Source organism: Pyxicephalus adspersus, chromosome 12, assembly GCF_032062135.1.
Source record: "Pyxicephalus adspersus chromosome 12, UCB_Pads_2.0, whole genome shotgun sequence".
Taxonomy (NCBI): domain Eukaryota; kingdom Metazoa; phylum Chordata; class Amphibia; order Anura; family Pyxicephalidae; genus Pyxicephalus; species Pyxicephalus adspersus.
The window spans coordinates 23,081,780-23,104,504 of NC_092869.1; the positions used below are offsets into that span (position 1 = coordinate 23,081,780).

Below are 22,725 nucleotides of genomic sequence, written 5' to 3' on the forward strand. Positions count from 1 at the left end.
TAGTTTTTTGTTCTTTTGCACTTTGTAATTAAATGTCACTCTTTGCCACAAAACTCCTTTTTTTATTTTTCACGTGTACTCTTCATTTGAAACTTATGTGACAATGAAACATCTTACAAGCACAGCAATATAATAATATTATATGACTGCACAAGCATCTTTACATGGAATCATTTTGCTTTCTTTAATGAAAGCTGCATATTTTAGGACATTTAAAATGCCTTTTTAGTGGCCAAGTGTGCCAGATCCTAAGAGACAGTACCACAATTTGGGCACTGTCTAACAGTAGATACATGGCCTGTGTTTCTGCTAGATGCCATTGGAGTTCAACAGTATCCCATTCCCAAAGAGCATGCAAGAAAATTGGCTGTATTGATGCTACTCAGGAAGCCCCTTCCAGTTGCAGGTCACCATCCCATATTGCAGATTATATTCTTGTTAAAAAGTATATAGAAAGGGGCGACTGCAATAGGTGTGAGTCTGGAGCAAAGGGGTGGATGTATGGTAAGGAGGGGGTACGGCACTGCAGGGGGAGTATAGGGATGGGTAGGAGGGAAGGTCTGTGACCCAGTATCATGGCCACGTAAGAGAGGGGTCTATTAAACATCTCTGTGTTTACAAGAATGGGGGAAGGGAGGTTCTGTACCATAACTGCATGGTCCTGATTTAATAACCTTCCTAGCGTTCTAATTCTGTCCGTATTTTCATGCAAAAAGCGTTACATTTTTTTTGCATGGAAATATATTTTACATTATAAGCCTTTAATTCTTAGGCATAACTCACCGAAATATGTCCAATATTTAATAAATGTAATAGTAAACTTTAAATAAAAAAACACAAAAATCTGGTAAAAAAAATAAATACAGAAACCTATAAAATAAATGTACAGTAGCATGAATATTATATATATATATATATATATATATATATATAATTATATAAAGATTTATTTGTATTGGACTCAATACAGCTATTTTGTAGTGAATCCAATACAAAACTATTTGATATTCCCGCTGCTCCTCCCTCCTGCACCGACAAACCCCAGAGAAGGTCTTGCAGTCGCCGGCTGGAGATTGGAGGAAGACCTGTCCTGAGGACTTGCAGGACGTTGGGGGGACACCAACGGAACAAGGTGTTTTCTTTTATGTTTTTAGTGACCTCGAGTGTGAGTCCGGATTACCGCTTTTAGCATGTAAAATCCACACCGAGTCACACTCAGGATTACCGTAGGGGGGTTAAAGTTCTCCAAGGCTGGAGGGGATACACTTTCATCAGTGACGCTAGGTGAGCCAGCAAACCTGGAAAGGATCTGGCTAAGAATTGAAAACATTTACTAACAAATACCAAATGACTTTCTTGGAAATCCATTCCAGGTTTGCTGGATCACCCAGCTTCACTGACAAAAAAATGTGTATCCTCTCCAGCCTTTGACAATAGAAGGGTTTGTGTCACTGTGGTGGTTGGTGGTTTATATATAAAGTAAAAGGGGGAAGCCCACTACACTTTTACTTCACACATTGTTATTTATTACAAACCATTCATAACGCGCCTCACCTGTTTGTGGCTGTATGACTTTTCTAATGATATACCTTGTTATAGATGATATGGGACTATAGGGATATACTTCATTGTAGAATGGTCTCTATGTTATATACAGGCCATGGCTCCCCCCCATACCAGCTCACAGTCAGCAATAATGACTGATATGACTTCAGTAAGCAGTGACAAGCTTGTCTCATTGCTTCAGATAACAGCCACACCTGGATAATGTCTCAGCAGACACTTTATCAGGTAACATTGGGGTATTTACTGGGAAATAAAACTTTTACCAGCCCCCTCATACAAGCAGCACATGAACTCTGCAAGCTAGCAGCCATGACACTCTTATTTCAATAGTGAGCTATGCAAGCCCCTCCCCTTCCGGTTCTCACCTGTTTCTCTGGTTCAGGGGGCTCTGTCCGTTCTCGGGCCGGACCCCTGTGCGCTCTATGCACGTACTCCCTGTCACCTCCCGAACTACGGCCCCGGTACGGCCTTCTACCGCCACCGCTGCCCCCTCTCCGGTATCTGCCGCGTCCACGTTCCATCTTCACTAAATAAGCTGGTGCAACCAATAAATTCTTCCCCGTCTTGAGTCTTCTCTTCAAATAGAGCGCGGTGTCAGCTGGAAAAAACTTCCCCAGGAAACAGCTGTATGTGACGCTTGGTTCCTGAGCTGTGAGGCACTTGGGAGAGGCGCTGAGTCACCCGCGGCTTCTGGAGGGTGCTGTCACGTGACGGTTCGGTGCCGCAGTCTCTGAACGTGAGCTCCCCCGGCTGTGGTGTCCATGGCGACCTGCAGTCATACGGTGAAGTCCCCTGACTTCAAGAGCTGCAGTTATTTATTATTAGAAGAAATTACACAGGCAGAGCTGTCACATTTATACAATTATCAGATTAGGGCTGTCCTAGTGTGTTAGGAATGAAGTACAACTGTGCTACATCTATGAATAGATTACATCTGATATTTATTGGTGGTCCTCCATGGGAAAGTGCATTCATCATTAAAGCAGAACTACAGATTTGTTCTAAACCCCAAAACTTGAGGTTACCAGCCCTTTCCACTTTTTTTATCACTGTCAACTTTTGTTCCTACATCAGCTTTCAAAATCTTTTTTAATAAGTAAAGATATGAAGTAAATATCTTTGTACCTGCCAGGAATTGTTATTATGTTGGCCTTTTGTAATTGGCTTTACCTCATCAGTAAAAGGTTCTTCATGGGGGTCCACTTGGGCTGTGCATGCTGAATCGCAGAAACTGTGCCCCCTAAATCTAGTAGCTGCCCTCCATCCTGTGCCGTGTGTACCAAGATAGTAAAAATCACAATTTTACCATTGCTGCTGTGACACCACCTCCATGGTAGCTGCCATCTTCATATGGGCTGTTAATGTCCAAAGGGCAGCTTACAGCAGTGGTCCCCAACCTTTTGGAGCTTGCGGACCACTAAATCTACAGACTCCGAACCGCACATGTGGGGGAAGCTGAGTGTCAGTCAAAGGGGAAGTAACTTCCCCCAGACTGACGTCATAATGCCTTCCCACTCTCCCATCGCAGGTCTGAGCCAGAAACACAACCCGCCCACCTGCCTGAGCCTGCGATCCGTACGGGAGACTTGGTCTGCGGCTCTGGCCAGTGGGCCCCCCCCAAGCGATGTCCGGAGAAGGACCCAGCTTGAGGGGGCGCACCGGCCAGAGCTGGGATGTGCACCGCCCTTCCTGACCACCACTGGTCTCCATGCTCCCACCCAGCTGTCAGACGGCTGCAACCCACTAGTGGGCCGTGGACCAAGTGTTGGGGACCCCTGGCTTACAGAACTCGGAGTGGCAGCAGAAAACCCCCTTCCAGATTCAGGTCACTTATCCAACTCTGAGGTTGGAGGGAATAAAGATTGGATCAGATTGAACAAATATACAAAAATTAGTGCTAGGTTTTATTTTAAGAATGAAGTTGTATTCTGTGCTGTATTTTCCCTGTTCCACACCACCCTATTCTGTACTCTGCATTTTACGTTTCCTACTCCACCCTGCCTTGTTCGGTACATGTGCTATACATGTCCTGGCCCGCGCTCACTGGCTACACTGCACCATACGTGTCCTATTTCACACCACTTCATTCTGCATTGGGAGAGTGCTGTGAGTAGGCTCAGACTATTTACAAAGCCTTTTTAACCAGGCCTGCTATGTTGGGCTTTAGAGCCAAACACATTGGGCCTGATTTATTAAAGTTCTCCAAGGCTGGAGAGATCACACTTTCATTAGTGAAGCTAGGTGATCCAACAAACCTGGAAAGGATTTTCTAAAAGTCATTTGCTATTTTTTTAGCAAAGGTTTTGAATCATGGATCAGATCTATTCCAGGTTTGCTGGATCACCCAGCTTCACTGATGAAAGTGTATCCTCTCAAGCCTTGGAGAGCTTTAATAAATCAGGCTCATTATCCATAAGCCCTTGTCTTCTCTGTCTGTTGAACATCATTTTGTTCTACATGAGGCATGTAATATTAGTTGCAGACATCTTACTTAGTGTTATAGATTATTGGCACGTTATATGCTTTCCTTACATACCCCATCAGCTGTGCCCACAGTGTGGCCAATTGTGGAGCTGTAGCCAACATTGCATATAGGCAGAGCACGTGCTTCACCCCATTAATTAGAATAATTGTAGACAACTACAACTTGGCTCAACAATTAAGCCCATTTATACAGTGAAATGTCTCAAAGCATGAAGATAATAATTAGGGTTTACTGAACCTCCCAGAGGCCTTTCTCTAAATTTGTTTTTTTAATTTTTTGCACTCTTGAAATTTTTTTTATTGAAAATTCACAATGTTGAATAGTAGCAAATATATAAACAGTAAAAAAAACTTAGGAAAAATAAAACACATTTTCTCAAATTCAGCAGGTATGGATTACAAAATTATATTAAATAGTTCAACAACATATTATAATATCAAACATGAAGCATTTCAGCTTAATATAAGTATTCAAACATATAAGCATTTCAAGAATGTAAAAAGAAAAGCCTGCAATTCTGACTCAATAAACAGTTTTATCTAGGATTCAGAGGTAGGTCAGGTATACTTGAAACCTTATATATCTTAGCAAAGGAAGATAATAGATAATAGAAGTGGTATAAAGAGAGGAGGAAGAATGAGTATCACAGTATAATCGTAAGGGCATTATTAGTTACCAAGAGCTTTGTACATATCAGAGTATTGAAACATAATTTAACCTCTCTCTACTTTTGTACCCCTGAGGAATCATTGAAATAATTTGCAGGCCTTGGAGAAGTCATATTTAAAAAAATTTTTTTAAAGGGAGTCAATGTGAAAAAGCCTTGTATAAAGGAGGCTGATTAAAAGAATACCCCTACATTGGTGGTTAGAATATCACCTTTATAAACATTTAAAAACATCATTAGAGTATTTCAGATGGCTATTGGCATCAGAAATATGAATCAAACAGGAGGTCAATCAGCCACAGTGCAGGGAACCCCTAGCAGCCTCTGGAGAGACCCTGGGGTTCCATGGAACTGTGGTCAAAAATGCCTGTCCTAGGTGATCTGTGATTACTTTAGGGTTCTGATTGTGCAGGTTTTTATTTATATTTCAATTGTTATATTGATAGACTTTTTTTTCAACCTGACTCCTTCTTTAGTACACCCAACACTCACAAGCAGTAAAGACAGCCAGACAGAAAGTTTTTGGGCTTATTGCACTTACATAAGCTGAGTATAAGTTGTTTAATCCATTAGCACAGGCACAATGCATGTTATTCCAGAGTGCAGGATAGTCTATTAACAAAGTTATTTACATGTTATACAAGTATGGAAATACCACACCATCATGGAGGCTACTATTGAGTCTCCAGCATACTTGTGATTTCATCCAATCAGTCAATCTAATACATTTTATTTAAGTGTTCAGTGGGATTTCAGTGTTGCCAAGTCTTAAGCAACCCTAATGGTATAAAAGACAATACTAGGGCTAAGTCGTTTTTGTCTTTTACCTGGACCTTCTATAGATAACGGCCGGTTATCAGCTAATTGCTGTGGCTATAACTATAATATGTATTTTTCCAGGAGGAGATAGAGAACATAAGTACATACTTACTTTGTACTTTCTAATTTATAGTGTAATATGGAGCCATATATGATGAAAAAGACAAAGGGTGCATACTCAGCTGCTAGAGATACTGCTGTGAACTATGACTTTTACAACACATAATGCAGCAAATCCTCATTTATAGTTATCTCCAATGTAAATAAGGTAATTTTTCAGAACACTAAACAGTGTAACATCCTCAGTCAGCATGTTATCTATGCGTTAAGGGTATTCCCTTTTGTATGGATCATTTACCATTTATTGTCACAAGATAACAGGTTACTTTGCTTTTTCTGCATGCTTTCTCCGTAAATGGTGCATCATTAATGGAGCGTGGGAGGAAATTATTTCTATATTTCCAGTGTTTGATCAAAAAACACATATTGCAAGAGAATATAGTAACATCTGAAATGAACATGGGCCTCTAAATAGATAAAATAAGATAATACTAAAGGTCAAGAGTGAAAACCTACAGTAGTATGTAACAAGGATAAGGTTAAACATAACTGATGAACTGTGTAAGCCATCTGTATAGGATGCAGTGAACTGTTTGTGCCTGCAGTTTGCAGTAAACCACTTTTCTTGAACCCAGTCTCTCAATATTCTATTTTCCGTATAATGAAAAAAGAAATGGAGTAACTGGAATAACATACAATTCTTGTTTAAAGGAAGGGAAATACTGATTCTGCCTGAAGCATTTTATTAGCTTTGCTACCTTCCTTCTGGCAAAAAAAATAAAATAAAAACTTGCCGCCCAAAATCCAGTATGAAGGTTAATTGTAAACTGATTATAAATGTGTACCTGACCACTCTGGGAAGGATGGTAGACTGATGATACAGTCAATTACATAATTTTACACTATTTTATTGAACACATTAATTGTGTGGGTAGGAGGGGGACAAGAAGTGGCAAACAATACTATGGGGTCTATTTATGAATGAGTGAATCTGACATATAGCAACATTCTGGTGTTGAATCCTCTAGGTGCACATGTTTTAAATGGTAGTAAGTGCAATAATACTTAACCAGAAAATTTCTGCAATTTAAATGCCAGTTTTCTGTTAAATTGGTTTTGGTTTAATTATTTGCTACATTTATAAGCTCATATAAAGTTTTGTTTCCCTCTGCAATATAGCATGACTGCAGGGGCATGGCCTGTTTGTTCCCTAACAACGTCTCGACCATAAAATAGAGAATAAGGGACATACTCGTATGTTAGGCCATTAACAGTAAAATAAGAGTAGTATTCTGACCATGATCTGAGCTTCATATAGATATTGCTGTTGTGTGCTAGAGAGTGGCAAGTTGTATGAGACTAGATTTGCATGATGCTGTAGCACAAAGGTTTAATGTACAATCATGAAGCAAAAAAAAAAAGAAAAACAACTTGTTACTTTTTGGACCTGCGCCACAATTAGCCACAGCCATGTGCAAATATGGTTCCCAACCTCCCACATTCACCTAAATGAGAGAGGTTGAGCCTGTTGCAGAAATCTTCTTCTCACAGTGGGTCTGAAATGGCCCCTAGTGTTTTAATGAGTTTTTCATACAGTGTACCAAGAAAAAAGTATATATACATATGTTTATATGTCCTAGATTGTAAGCTCTTCTGAGCGGGGTCCTCTCCTCCTCCTGTGTCACTGTCTGTATCTGTCTGTCATTTGCAATCCTTATTTAATGTACAGCACTGCGTAATATGTTGGCCCTATATTAATATTAATTAATAATAATAATTATAATAATAATAATGTTTGTATGTCAGTCAGAGATGGTGGCCGAAAGCTTGTCTATCATTTCAGCTTCTCCATCTGCGTTTAATAGTGTAAAAGATTTGCCTTTATTTAGGAGTCAATAAGTACAATGTATGCCATCTTTAGATAGTAGATAAACTACTTTTCCTAAACTGAATAACTCACAATTTAAGGATTAAAGGGCTCTTGTATTCTACCAGAATCAGATGTGTATGTCATAGCTAGGATGGTGAAAATAAATGAGAACTTTAACACTAATCTCAGTTCTATCCGATATTTTAAGACTATGTTGAATTGTGAGCCTTATCTAGTTCACAGTCTATCCTGAATGCACTGCCATTTCCCCGGTATTTGTGTACTTGCCTGAGGCTTTTCTTTACATCATTAAATACTTTTAGCTCTACTCCCAAGTTGGGTTCATATACTGTTTTTAAATTCCTCAACTTGCAATTTTACAGATTTTTAGATAGTATTTCTTCATACCATACTCTTTGACTAGAAGTAAGATTTGAAGATTGCTTAACTGTGTCAGGGGACTGTTGTTCATCTCATGCAACAATTATCTAGCATGTGTAAATAGCTTTAGCTTTAAAGACATCTGCAAATTAAGTGTGATTAATATTAGTATATTGCATACCTAAGTCTGAAACCCCTTATTGAGAAACTGTCATTGTGTACCAACCAGCAAAGGGCAGTGAACATGCATGTGAAATGCTGGAGACTATTTTTAGAGAAATCCTTGTGCTTGTAATAAATTGATTATGCTGCAGCTCACCAGTCCATTGATGTAGTGGGTGTATATTTAAAATCAGCTTTTTATCTGCCTTTATGCTCATTCAGCCATATTCTACTGGTAATTCAGACAGTAACATCATACCTGTCCTATGGTGGCTACACCTATTAAACTCTATTTATGGAGGAAGAATATAGCCAACCTTAGACAGGAGCACCTGTGGAGAGGATGGCTGCAAATAAAAGTTTAAAATGTGTATTTCTAAAAACAGCTTTCTGTAAGAGAAAACATGTTTATTTAAAGGAAACATGTGTAATGCACATTATACCTAGCAAAGTATTAGTGAATCTGTACAGGAGCCATAAGGTCCTGCTTTTTCAGTGCCTCCTGCCTCTTCCACTGATAGGGCCACATACAATACCAAAACCTCTGGGTATGGGGTGCACACGAATACTTCTCTTATCATCCAGATTTGTCTTGATTTTTCTGCTAACTCTCACCAGGTGTAGGCATGTTTCAATGGTAGGAAAGCATGTTGAGCTATATACATATACCAGTCAGTAACTGGGTAAGCTGCAGTGACAAGCACTGGAAAGACAGGAGCAGGTACCCTATTGCGGCTGGCATACATACAGTTACACTGCTAGGTAGAATATTACAGAGTCAATTCAGAAGTTTTTATATAAATTTCCTTTTCTTTGTCTAAATCAAAGATATTTGCATTGTGGATAGACTTGCATGCATGCTTGTTTTTAGAATTTGCATGTGAAATATCTTTATGTTTATCTTTGTTTTATGTAACTACTTTTTTAATAAGTGAAAAGCATAAACACATCAGTCTATCTTTATATTATAAAAATATTTTTATGTTTTTTTTTTCTTTTTTCTTTTAGATCCTGCCTAAACAGTCATCGCTGTTATTATCTTTAGGATAAGGGAGGACTATGGATCCAAATTCTACCACCCTGAACCCCACTAATGGGACAAATCATCTAAAAACTCACAGCCTTTGGGAGGTTATTACAATTGCCACAGTCAGTGCTGTGGTTAGTCTTATCACAATTGTGGGCAATATCCTTGTTATGGTTTCATTTAAGGTGAACAGCCAGCTGAAGACTGTGAACAACTATTACCTTTTAAGCCTGGCCTGTGCGGACCTCATTATTGGAATTTTCTCAATGAATCTGTACACATCCTACATTTTGATTGGCCACTGGTCCCTAGGCAGCCTGGCATGTGATCTGTGGCTTGCTTTGGATTATGTAGCAAGTAACGCATCAGTGATGAACCTGCTGGTCATTAGTTTTGACAGGTATTTTTCTATAACAAGACCATTAACTTACAGAGCAAAACGTACACCTAAAAGAGCAGGAATCATGATTGGACTAGCCTGGTTAATTTCTTTCATCTTGTGGGCCCCAGCTATTCTCTGTTGGCAGTATTTTGTAGGAGAACGCACAGTGCCACCAGAGGAATGTCAAATACAGTTCCTTTACGAACCAATAATTACCTTTGGTACGGCCATTGCTGCCTTTTACATTCCAGTGTCAGTGATGACCATTCTGTACTGCCGCATCTATAAAGAGACAGAAAAGCGTACCAAAGATCTGGCTGAGCTGCAGGGTTCTGAATCAGTGGCGGATTTTGAAATGATGAGGCCTCAAGGAACTTTGCTTAAATCATGTTTTAGCTGCAAGCAGCAGACCCTCACCAAAAGAGAGCGGTGTCAGGCTTCCTGGTCATCATCCAGTCGCAGTACATCTGCCACTGTCAAGATCTCCCACAGTCCCAATATTTCCAGTGAGTGGGTGAAAGAAGACCAGCTAACCACATGCAGCAGCTACCCTTCCTCAGATGATGAGGACAAACAAGCAAAAGAAGGTGTCTTCCAGGGTGGCTACAAGAACCAAACTGCAGCTCAGAAAGAAGAAGAAACCAAACACATTCTCACAAAAGAGCAACCACCGCTTAATGAATATGATAGTGAAAGATTCTTCTTAACCCCAAATAAAGCCCATGCACAGAAAAGTCAAAAGTGTGTTTCTTATAAGTTTAGAATTGTTGTGAACGATGATGGCTCTCAAGAAGTGAATAATGGATGCAGAAAAGTAAAAATTACTCCCTGCTCCTCCATGTCCAAAGCACACTCTTTAAGAAACATGGACCCCAGCTTCAGTAATCATATCACCAAACGCAAAAGAATGGTTCTTATTAAGGAACGCAAAGCAGCGCAGACACTAAGTGCTATTCTTCTAGCTTTCATCATCACTTGGACTCCTTACAACATCATGGTTCTGGTGTCTACCTTTTGTTCTGACTGTATCCCCTCTTCCCTTTGGCACTTGGGCTACTGGTTGTGCTATGTCAATAGCACTGTTAATCCTATTTGTTATGCGCTGTGCAACAAAACCTTCCGCAAGACTTTCAAAATGTTGTTGCTTTGCCGCTGGAAGAAAAAAAGTGTGGAAGATAAACTATATTGGTATGGGCAGCATCCGCCCAGCCACAACAAGCTGCCATGAATGTGTTTAAATCAAGGAAGTGTTATGAAGAGGGTATGGGCCATGGTGCTGTCAGGACCGCAGTGGGCATGGGGACTATAATGCAGCTCAATCTGAAATCTTTTTGGAGCTACTACTTCCCCCTACTTTATTGACTGTTGACCTTACAGCTGTGTGTTGGCCAGTGCTGTGTTTGTGTTCGTGGTGTATGGTAAAAAAAAAAAATGCACCCGAACAAGAATTACTGTTGATCCAAAGCAGGCACAGAAGTCTTTTAATGCCTTTTGACATAGCCTGGTTATAGGAGCTGCTGCATGCTATTGGTTTTATGGGAACTCATCACAGTGAATATATATAAATGTGCACCAGAAAATGAACTGAGCTTTTTTAAATTAAAGCTCCAGCCTTTTATAGTTAGAATGCCTATAAACTGTTATCATGTTACTGTGCAAACAGTGGGAAACCAGTTTTGTTGTGAGTGCTATACATGATATGCTGCTTTTGTTATAATTACTTCTGAATATTTGATGTTATATAGTATCAGTTCTGGATGACTCACTAAAGAACTACTCTTGTAAAAATGTATGTATGATATATATATATATGTATGTATATATATATATATATATATATACATACACATTCTTTGAAGATTGGTGTCAAAATAATGTTTTAAGGACCAACATGTCTTTAAATTGTGATAACAAAAGAAACTAATATTTGCAAGAAACAAAAGAAAAAAATGTTACTGTTTTCTCGTTTGGTGAGAAGTGACAAATTTGTACCTGTCAAGTAATACGCCGGTAAAGTTGTTTTACTGTTCTCTGTTTATGTTTACATGTATTTTGCCCTTCTTTTTTTTTTTAGATCTTCTTGGTCATGCTAAAATTTTGGATTAATGTGATTGTTTTTGAAAGTAATTCTTGATCTAAGAACATGAGACCTCCTAGCAAACACATTAGACCACTGTTATGACCAATATTAAAAATTAAACTGCTTCTTAAATGGACTAATTCTGGTGTTACATATGAAAGGTAAAACAATAGTAATGATAGTCACTACCAGTCAGGCTGCTTTAACTAAGATTTTTAAGGTTGATGGCTTTTGTGCAACAAAGTGACCATAAAGCACCATCTTCATCTTAAATTTTGTGGTCCAGAAGCTGTTAATGAAAAGCTAGTTGTAGTTCGGTAGACCATATGCTACTGCTGTAATTTCTGTCTGGTAACAACTACTTTGATTAAAAATATAATCAAATGAAACTCCACTCAAAGACTTCTCATAACTTATGTTAATACATCACTTGGCATTTGTAACTTCCTTATTTCTGTACACATATTCTTGCATTGGTGTGCCTAAATACAAGTTTAATTTAAACACACATAGCCAAAACTGTGAATTGAACAAAGATACAGTATAGGCATTGTATAAAGAATGTCTTTACTGACATTTACAGTAGGTTTGTTTTAAGCATAATTTTTTAAATATGGAAAAATGTGCAGGCTGGCATGGAAATGCGTATTGCTTGGCTACCAGGGTGGGACAATAGTGCAGAATAGATAGGAGTTATGACTTTATTCTGACTTCCTGCCTGCTTGTTGCCATCAGTTAATGAGACTTTGTTGGAAGTAGAGACCACAAATAACTATAATTTTTAGCAATAACAGCCTCCATATTTTAATTTTCGATTATCTACAGAACATTTGTGGATAATGCCGCAACTTGTAAAGAACCAATATAAAGGTTATAAAGGGCATTTGTATTTTCTTGCCTTTGCAAAATCAGCGATGTCAGTCACCACATTCTTCTTACGACAGGTCTACTTTAAATGAACAGAAACTTTTGTGAGAGTAATTTGGGTAACTGCATGTCCTTAATACCCTTATGCTGCTTAATACTTCACAGATTGAATCTATAATATTGCCAATTCTGTCAGTCAGTAAATTTTATTTTTTATAGAAAATGTGCCACAATCCTGACACTAAATTGTGTCGTATTATAGTTTTTATATGAATCTAATGGTAAATTAGTATTGCCAAATTACAAATTAAGGAAGTGCCATTGTCGGCTTACCTTTTATAGATATAGACTTTGCAGCTGTTAGCCTTATCCTTACTTCAATAAATGGTGAGCCCAGGACCCGAAACAAGCAAGTACATATAAGATTTGGGAAAACCTGCTTTGCACATACCTTTTCTGGTTCGGGGTCTCAATGGTAAGCAGAGCAAGGGTAAGGATGACAGATCCAGAGCCTGTACCTTGAAAAGTTAGAAATTACAGCTCCTTTATTTCTGTGCTGACAGGTGAGGTGCGTGTTTAAGCAAACCTGTGAATTGACCATGCAGAGCAAACCAACATAATTGCATTATTTCCCACCTTGCTAATTGCATATACTTTTTTATGTACTTAATATACCTCTCCTTTGCTCTGCTCTTTTCCGCTGGTGGGAGCGAAGAAAATACCTGTTACTTCCAGGTATGGAGAAACATGACTCATGACAATCATCAAGCACCAGTACTATTATATGGTAGAACATGGGATGCATAGTTTAAGCTATAATCAGGCAGCTTCTCGGATTCACAACTGACAAATAGAGCCGCAGCGTAGTTAAAGAAATGTGGGAATATGTTGCTGGGGAGTGAGATTAAAGTGAACCTGTTGCTATACCTTTGCGGTGGCAAAACACAAATTCACTTTAAGGCTCAGAAAAAATATCTGCTAATAAAACCCAGCAAAGTCCTGATTTGGTTCCACTTGAATCTTATCCTACAAACATATAATTTCAGTATCAGTCACAAGTAAACCCATGTTTCTGATTTTCATTTATTAGGTTCTATTTTATATATGCACAATAATAAATGTATTTTTATGTTTCCAGTGTGGTCAGAGGATTTTGTTTGTCAATACATGCCATTCTCACAAAAGTTATGGTGTCTGTGTCTTTTCATTTCTTGTCTTGTTCCGTATGTTAATAACATCATTATGCCTCGTCTTATTCAGACTCACCTTCTTGTATACGAACCTTTTCAATAAATAAATTTATTTTTGTATAAAGCCATTTCCAAACCCAGCCCTGCTAGGCACTGTGGGCTGAAGTTGTAGCCAGTACATGGAATTTGGTGGCAAAGGGTTACAGTTACTAGTGTCCACTAACCAAGTAGAAAAAGTAGAACACAATGCTGCAAGATGTCTCTACTATTTTAATCTATTGTGTATTCCATGTTTAAGTCCAAATCCTGCTAAACCTTTTTAATGGAGTGGGGCATTGGTTAGAAATTCCATCAGGTCATGATAAGTGATAAGAGTTTGTAAAATTCGCCTGGAAAAGTGAAAGATTTTGAAGGAATATGTAGAAATTAATAGGTAAAGCATAAATATTGTGTTTTTAGTGCTAATAGGTAAAATTATTATCAAAAAGGCATGAAGAGCCAGGTAAATAAATATATGGTTGAACAGGGATTTTTTGGTTAGTTTATTTAAAAATAAAAAAGCATAGGTTCCCTATAAATCCATACCAGACCTTATCCAAGCATGAAGCCTGAGAAGACAGGAGGGAGGGCCATAATTATGCTTCCCTCTTTCCTTTACAGGTACAGGCCAAATGCCTTCATTCAACATTGGGAGGTCCCAATAATGAGGGAAAGGCCATCTTCCCCAATTACAGTCTTCCCAAAAATTGTGAAAGTTTGTTGGGGGGAGAGGATTAATGTGGCAGTGAGATATCCACCTTTTTCCCACTTCAAAAATAAGTTAAATGTAAATAGCCACATCACTCGCATATCATCCAAAAAGCCTTTATTTGAGGTAAAAAACAAAAAAAACACATACATATTTTAAAAATAAACTTTAAAATTTTAAAATAAACTTTATTTATGCCCCCAGTAATAGATTCATCACCAATCATGCCACCCAGTTACAAAATTCCATTGTCAATCACAACAAATGGACACCCAGTAATGTTTGTAAATCCCATCCCTAAATAATAAATACCCAGCACCGTGTTAATAGTGCAGGAAATTCTGGCTATGTACATTCTTGTAGTAAAATAAAATTTTCTAATAGGAAAAAAAATGCAATTCTTAAATTCATCACACTGGAACAGGACATTTCCCATTGTCTGCACCTGAAAACGGTGAAGGTGACCCGGAAGCCCCCTTGGAATGCTATCCCACCATTTTGCTACAGGGAGTCCAGGAGTGATGTCATTGACCAAATTTGAGAATCAAAAAGTTTTGCAAATGAGACTGCAGTAAAAACCTGGGATTCTAACTCCACTCCACTGTTTCCAAAACTGAAAACGTTTGGCTGACATTGGGCCTTATTCTGAACTTGTATTTTGCTTGAAAATATCCGTAATCCTTTAGTAAGTGCTTCAATCTGTTACGTGGTCTAGGGAACTTTGGTCATCTGGTCTGGATTGTTCATTTATACCCAATTCATTATATTGACCATTTTGTGTAATGGGATTGAGTAGCTAAAAGCTATTCGTTGTTTCTGTCAAGAATGATCCTTTAGATTGAAAACTAGTTATAAATTGAATAGGGCTTAACAGCTCCATGACACCAGAATGCAAGCAGATTTGTCTCTTTCCTCCACCTCTGAGGGCAGTTCAAGGGGGGATGGGGGTCCGCTCAACCCTCCACAAAGCCTTCTGTCAGGTCTTTTTTATGCTGTTCCCATTAAGGGGTTACCATCACAACTTCCTGTTATGTCACTTGGACTTGAAGTGAAAGGAAAGCTCTTAAATGGACACCAACACAAATAAAAAAAGGTAAAATAAATTCTAGCCCTTTTTTAAACTAGAAAATGTGTTGGCTGAAGTTGAATCATGTTACTTTATGTGGGTCTGTATTATGAAACAACCCAAGGCTACCCAAAGAGTGTTAAACCAGGATGACCATTCTCATAGTTATTCTTAAAGTGATCTTGTGCCCAGAACTTACATTACATTAATAAGATAAATAAAAGCACTTTAAAATAAGCCCTCATTTATCTCTTTGTCTGTAAGCATTGTGAAAAAAAAGTATTAATTTAAAAATAAATAACAATTTGCAATTCACAGCAGAAGTATGGTGTCTTTCTATCATAACATAATTGTGGCAGGTTGTTAGTAGGTTGAAAAGTGTTTCTAATCTAAGTTGTTGCACATGCAGAAATGCAATTCACATGCATTGGCATTAAATGACACAAAATGCACCTTACCACTGCAGTGTAACAGGTAGTAATGCACTACTGTGCGCAATTTTTGTTCTTTGTGGTGCACTGGGAAGCCCAATTAAATAATCTGCCTTAAACACACATCAACGCACTGGGCACATGTGTACATAAGAATTACATTTAGAATAAAGATATTTCATCCTTATAATGTACTTAAGGGCACAGTTTCAATCTTGTCGCTATGCATTTATTCACAAGTTACACAATTCTCACTTAGTGGACCATTATTCTATTCATTAAACAGTATACTGAAAGGTAAATTCAATATGGTAGCATGAATAAAAGAAAAGTTAAAGATTCTTATATCCTCCCATGTGAGCATGTTCTTGCTTGGCATTAGGTTGTAAATACTACTGTGTGAGACAACAGAGATTGCATACACATTACCTGAGTAGCAAATATATAGACTGCTAAAAATCCATGTTGTTACTTTTCATAAAAACTACAATGTTACAGTTTGATTGATACAGACTGACAAAAAAAATACACCTGTACTCAGATACACAGAATGTCTCTCTATTATATATCATCCTTTTTTGTGTCTGCTAGCACCCATGAGTAAATATACTTTACTTTTACCTTTACTGTCATTCTCAAGGTATAGCCAGACATGGAGTAGTGTTATCTATCATGAAGATGAAGTATTCCCATGATTTCAGAAACTTAGGTTCACTTTGACACAGAATTCATCAATTCTGTTCATACGCTGTATTACGTAATGGATTATTCTTGGACACACTGTCATGGGTTAAGCCACAGTGTATATGTTTGTACAAATTGTTTGTACAAACAATTATAGTATTATTTGCAGTATACAATAACAACTTAGTTGGTAATTACTAATGTTTGTCTAATGAATGAAAATAATGAAATCTGTTCAGTTTAGGCAGTAGACAGAGCCTGTCTTTTTTTGTGTGTGGGGGGGGGGGGGACTGGGCAATTACCCCAAATGACAGAATAGCCACCCCTAATATGACACAGGTTTGTAAAGAAACAGAAGGGGTTTGGTGGCTTAAGGCAGGGGTCAGCAAACTTTTATGGCCATTTCAGGAGTTTTAACCCTTCCCCACTATGTTTTGAACTAAATAAAAAAAAGTTTGGGGTATAGATGTTTTTAACGTATGATGAAATCTGTTATTTCAATTTTTACTGCACAAAAATTGACCTTGTAATATAATTCTGTATCTTACCAACAAACCAATTGATTCATCATAATTGTGTTAATGTTTTAATATAAATTTAACAATATAATGTTATCACATAGTTCAGTTAATTGTAGGCTGCCTGTTTTCCTTGTATGACAAATAGGCTACAATATAATCCAAAGCATATATAACACAAGAGCAGTCCAAACACATGGAGAGGATCCAGGCAAAGGCTTGTCTAGAAGTTATACTACCATAACTAAATACATACAGACTCAGTATACTTCTCACTCCATTAGTTGGACTGACTGCTAAAATAGGCTTAGTAGATATTTGGAGGACACAATACCCCATGACTCTACTCCTGGCTAATACTACTATTCCACAAATGACTGCTTAGATTATCCAGGTAAATCTACAAATTCACATCTAATGAGATGCTTTACATTTTTTCTTTGGGGGAATGTTGATAAAATAAATAACTTCGATTAAAATTTCCTCTAGAAAGTGGGGAGTAGTATATCAATGCTCCTGAAATCCAGACTAGTGACTTACTTTGCCTAAGCAAAGGACAAACATTTATACCGTGTTTCCCCGAAAATAAGACACTGTCTTATATTTTTTTGGGCTTCCAAAAACACACTAGGTCTTTTTTTCAGGGTAGGTCTTATATACTTTTTTTAATGAAAAAAAACACTTACCATATTCATGTAGAACAATGTACATTTGAGAGTTTTATATGGTGACCCAATTGTAAATTAAACTCTTCATTGATTCATTGCTACCGGTATTGGTTACTGAATTCAGCATTTCTCTTCTTGCACTGTTACTGTATTAAATCAGCCAGCTTGTCCTTACAAACCTAAAATCAGCACAAAATGTGGCTGGGGCAATAATTGCTCACATTTTTTTTTTTTTCTTTTTATACCGTAATTGTGCTGGTTAAAATTAAAAAAAAAACTTACCTTATCAGAAGACGCGAGCCGAGTTCCTGGCTTCTGACAGGCGAAGTGCATGTAATATCACTCCGCCTGTGACAGGAGCCGGAACTACAAGGCAAGCATCGGCTTGTGCAGCTCCGGAGTGTGTACGCCCGCTGTCTCCCGCTCGGTGAGTATTTTTTTTTTTCTTTTTCTACTAGGTCTTATTTTCGGGGTAGGTCTTATATTAGGGCAGGTTTGGGGAAAAGTGCTAGGTCTTATTTTCGGGGTAGGTCTTATTTTCGGGGAAACATGGTATTAGCCACTATAATTAAATCTTAGGAAAAGACCATTTACACTGTCTGCAATGAAAGAGATTAAACCAACTTCGCAACTACTAACTTCAAGAGGTTCTTTTAGCGCCTATATTGCCCTAAATTTCCATTAGACTCCAAAATTAAACCGATTTTCTGGCAGTATTTAGGTTCCTGAAACTTCATCACGCTGACAGAAAATTTCCACATGCACCAATTTAATTAAAGGAGTTCTCTGAGGCTCTCTGCCTTCTACCCACCCTGAAATAAAGTACCTGCATAGATTGCCCCACAGCTTAAATTTACAAAAAAAAAAAACAGTAAAATCTTACTTCCAAATCTTTTGCTTACTTGCGGTAAAAAATAATTAATCTATCTAGCCATGACACAGGAGCATTTATCCCCAATATATCCTCTGCAGGCAAAAGAGCATACTGTATACCTCTATTATTGGCCAACATAATGGATTCGTCTAATTTCATTGCCTTCCTCCTCTTAGTTAAGAGAATCATATCAAAACTTAAGTTGTGTTCCCTAATGCAATACATTTCCCTCACCTGTGTATGGAAGTAGAAATAAGACATAGAACCATGTCAGATGATCTGAAGAACAAGGCTTTGAGTAAAGTTTCCCTGTCTAATACTTAGTCTTACACAACTCCACATTGTTCACTGCATCTATTTCAACTCACAAAAACTATACAAACATCGACACAAACCAAATCCCTTATGAACAACATTTGGGGAAACTATGATCCTACTAATTCACATGTTCTAGCATTGCCCTAACTTGCATTGCTATTGACAAAAGGTCTTTGTTTTTTGTCTGCTCTGTCCGATAGATTCCATGAATTTAGATACCTTTATTAAAGCAGCAGCGCCACACTGCTCTTTCAAGCCAGAAGGGTGATCTCACTTAAATTTCCTCAAACTCTATGTTGATCGATTCTGTAAATACTACCTTATATTTACAAGAAACTTGACCTCAGGCCTAGCCCCACATAAACTGCAGTGTTCTCCCCAGAAGGTTTTTGGCAGCCAAGTGGGGGGGAAGCTTAATCATAACGTGAGCAGAACAAATTTAGAGCTCCATGTTGTTTATGACATAGCTATCCAACAACCCTTTTAGTTGTATCAGCTTCCTATTGCCCCTCTATATTTTGTTCTAACATTCTAATGCCAGCCCCCTAGTATGTCCAATTTTTACTTGGTCTTTGTGTTATGCCCCAACTGTCCAGCACCCCTGTGAGACCCAACTTCCTTTTGTTCCAAGTTTTGGAAAGATTGTAATAATTTGTAGTAATGTAATAGAGTAATAAGTTGAGTTTAAATATTTAGGCTTAGTTCACATTAGTAGTTAAAGCGTACCTTTACTCAGAATTTTCACTTTGTATAAAAGGGTGGAGAACCCTTTTATGTAAGGTAAAAATACTGTTTTGTTTTTTTAGGCTAATTCTCAGCCGCCTAGGCTTTCCGGGATACCTACATCAGGCATCCTCTGAGGCTCTTGGGCGCTTCTTCTACACGCAGAAGGAGGCTTTTTGCTCAAAGAGAAAAATTTTCATCCTACATCACCCGATCTCGCGCCTGGGTCGAGTGATGTAGGAAGAAGAACCAGGAAGAGAGGATGAAGATGGCAGCAACCGGAGTGCCGGCTCCGGGATGAATGTCGGGGCGACGCGGGACCAGATGTCGGATATCCCAGGAGTGATCAGTCTGCCCTGCGGGATTGAAGGTAAGTGTTTTTTTTTGTTGTTTTGAGTATAGTTTCTCTTTAGGAAAAAAAGTATGGCATTTAATGCTTACTGGCAACTGCTAGGTGCCCAGAAGTGGTAACTGCTAGGCTTTGTCAAGCGTTTGCAACTAGCGGAACAAAACCTAGAAAAATGCTATTTATTTATTTGTTTTTGGCCATGGAAGATTACAGAAGTGGCTTTACATGACTCATGTACAGATAGATAAGTTACACAAAGGAAAAGAAAAAACAATGAGACCTGTCTCAATGACACTGTGCATAACAACACGAGAAAGCTCACAAAAACTAAAAATCCAGTATAAAAACATAGGAAAATAGTTGCTGATTATGATCCTAGTGTTTAGCAATCAAATATAATAAAATTGACAGAAACATTAGGGATAGGGATATTTTAGATTCTCGGTAAATACCATGAAGTGTAGTGAAAGCATGCCTGTAATCTTTGCATGGTGACAGGCTTAATTGTGGCTATAAAGCTTTCCCATGTGTCAAAAAATAGGGGAGTACTGTATGTGCATCTTTTTGCTGTGAGGCTTAATCCACTAATTGCAAAAAAAGATGTTGTAATTCATTAAACAACAGGTGCATGCTGGGTGGCGTAGAAAAAAATCCAACACTGAAGAATCATTTTTCTGCCTACTGCAGTTTTTTTTTCATGAAACCACTTGAAAAAATTACTAGCAGATGCTTAAAAACACTTCCATAGTGGTGAAAATTGGTTCCAGTTCAAGTTAATAGAGATGGCTGGGATGGTAAACTACCCTTGAATGTTTCAGCATATACTGAAGCTTTTGAAAAATGGGCAATAATGTTACACCAGGGCTCTCCTGTGGGCAGCAAATAGTGCATGATCTTTAAAACTGATAATAATTGGTGCCCAGCTATGTGTGGAAAGTAAAACAAGCTTAAAGTGAGAGAGGGCTTGTCTCGGGCAAGAATCTGACATGTGTATAGCGACCCTTTGGCTGTTCTCTGAATACATGCTTTTGCTGTCTGTGTCAGGAACAGACTCAGCACTTCTCTCAGCTGTTTCCTTGGCTGCAATCTGAATATGAAATAGAGAGAAGCAAAGAGGGAAAGACAGGCTTTTAAAGGCATTCATCAATAAAAAACAAATAAGTTTATTTCACATCAGTTAAACCTAAGTTAAACAGAGATCTACTGAGGTGATACTTTAGCTATACATAAGGATACTACGCTAGTTGAATGTAATATTCGGCTCGTGTGATCAAATTCACACAAGATTTTAGGTCACAGATAGGATAATATCAGTTCCCGACACGTTTCACCGTATAGGCTTCCTCAGGGGTTTAGGAGACATGTATTTTTCAGTATGCTCAGTGCGGTACAATTGCGTAGATAGTGCTGGGACTTCACTGGAGAGTGATAACAATTCTTCCTAGAATAATATTGTGTATTGATTGGAAGTAATCTAATTCTGATTACTGGTGGGAAGAAGGTCCAGGGTTGGTGATCTCCTGCCTGGGATTAAACCAAGGAGTCAGATTAGTAATTAGTAATAATTAGTAACTATATTGTACAAGATGAGTATGAGTATCTATAGACTTTCAATGTGATAATAGGAACAAAACCAAAATCAAGGATATTATCTATATCTCTTTAGGCAGAGAGTGGAGAATACTGTCTAAAACTATTTGTTTCTCTAGAAAGAGACGTTCACTTTGCCATAGTGGATTTTAAATAACTAAACCAATTGGATTATAGTATCGTTGGTGTAAAAGGAGATGCCCGCAGTCAATCAGATGGCCGTCAGTCAACCAAAAAAGGTTGGGAACCTATGCCTTAGACAGTGAGTTTAAATTGAAAAACCCATAAGATTGCAACCCCCACCCACCCATGCATGTACACATTGCAGCAAAATACACCTGTTTGAATGATCAGAGCTACAGGCGATTACAGCCATCATCCAATGAAACTTTGTAAATATTTAAACGTTTTATTTGGAAATAAAATATATTCCTATTTAACCTCCTTGTTAATCCTACAATAACCATAATAAATCCTAATTACATGCAGTTAAGTTAATTGGCTAGGTCATAATTGGCTTCCCCCTAAATTGATCATAGACTACATTAATGGCATATGACTATGATAGGGACATAGATTGTGAGCTCCTTTGAGGGACAGTTAGTGACACAACTATGGACTTTGTACAGCGCTGCGTAATATGATGGCGCTATATAAGTACTGTCTAATAATAATAAATTAACACCTTCCTTCCTTTAACAACCCGGAGATGTGTGCGATATGTCAGGTTGAGTGTGGTGCAGCAAGCTACACTATTCAGAAGAGGTACTGAATTGAATCGAGTGAAACCACGTTTGTGTGAATTTGGTGGTGATCATGTCCCCCATGTGGTGTACATCCGCTACCCTCTTTAACCATTGGTCTAAAGTCGGGGGGGCTTGTCACTCTTCCAACAAGCTGGGATACACGCCTTAGCTGCATTAAGGAGGTGTCTAAGTAATGAGTGTTATAAGCCTTTTTCGAGAAGTCAGACACATGTAGTAAAGCTAAGGCAGGTTTATCCCTAATATCCACCTCAGGAAGCTTGACAGTAATGTCAGCAACTAAGGACCAAAATGTCTGCAGTTTAGGGCATTCCCAAAAAATGTTCATAAATGTGGCACTTGCTGTCCCGCACGTTCAACAAGTGTCATCTGTGCCAGGAAAAAGCTTGGCGATCTTGGAAGGCGTCCTGTACCAGCGAGTGGCCAATTTGTAATT

At 38.2% G+C, this 22,725-nt stretch overlaps 2 protein-coding genes across 2 annotated transcripts in view; one reads left to right on the top strand and one right to left on the bottom strand.

Moving 5' to 3' along the window:
- Nucleotides 1–2,233, bottom strand: part of AVEN (apoptosis and caspase activation inhibitor) — a gene marked incomplete in the record, with an annotated part of 262,260 nt that extends 260,027 nt beyond the window's left edge. Inside the window, 1 exon segment of the mRNA XM_072429058.1 lies at nucleotides 1,932–2,233. Coding sequence (XP_072285159.1) covers nucleotides 1,932–2,087 — 156 coding nt within the window.
- Nucleotides 1–15,643, top strand: part of CHRM5 (cholinergic receptor muscarinic 5) — a 108,228-nt gene extending 92,585 nt beyond the window's left edge. Inside the window, exon 2 of the mRNA XM_072429057.1 lies at nucleotides 9,019–15,643. Within this exon, the coding sequence (XP_072285158.1) occupies nucleotides 9,070–10,647 (1,578 nt within the window). The 5' untranslated portion in view covers nucleotides 9,019–9,069 and the 3' untranslated portion in view covers nucleotides 10,648–15,643. The remainder of the gene's footprint in view (nucleotides 1–9,018) is intronic.
- The last annotated feature ends 7,082 nt before the right edge of the window (nucleotides 15,644–22,725 follow it).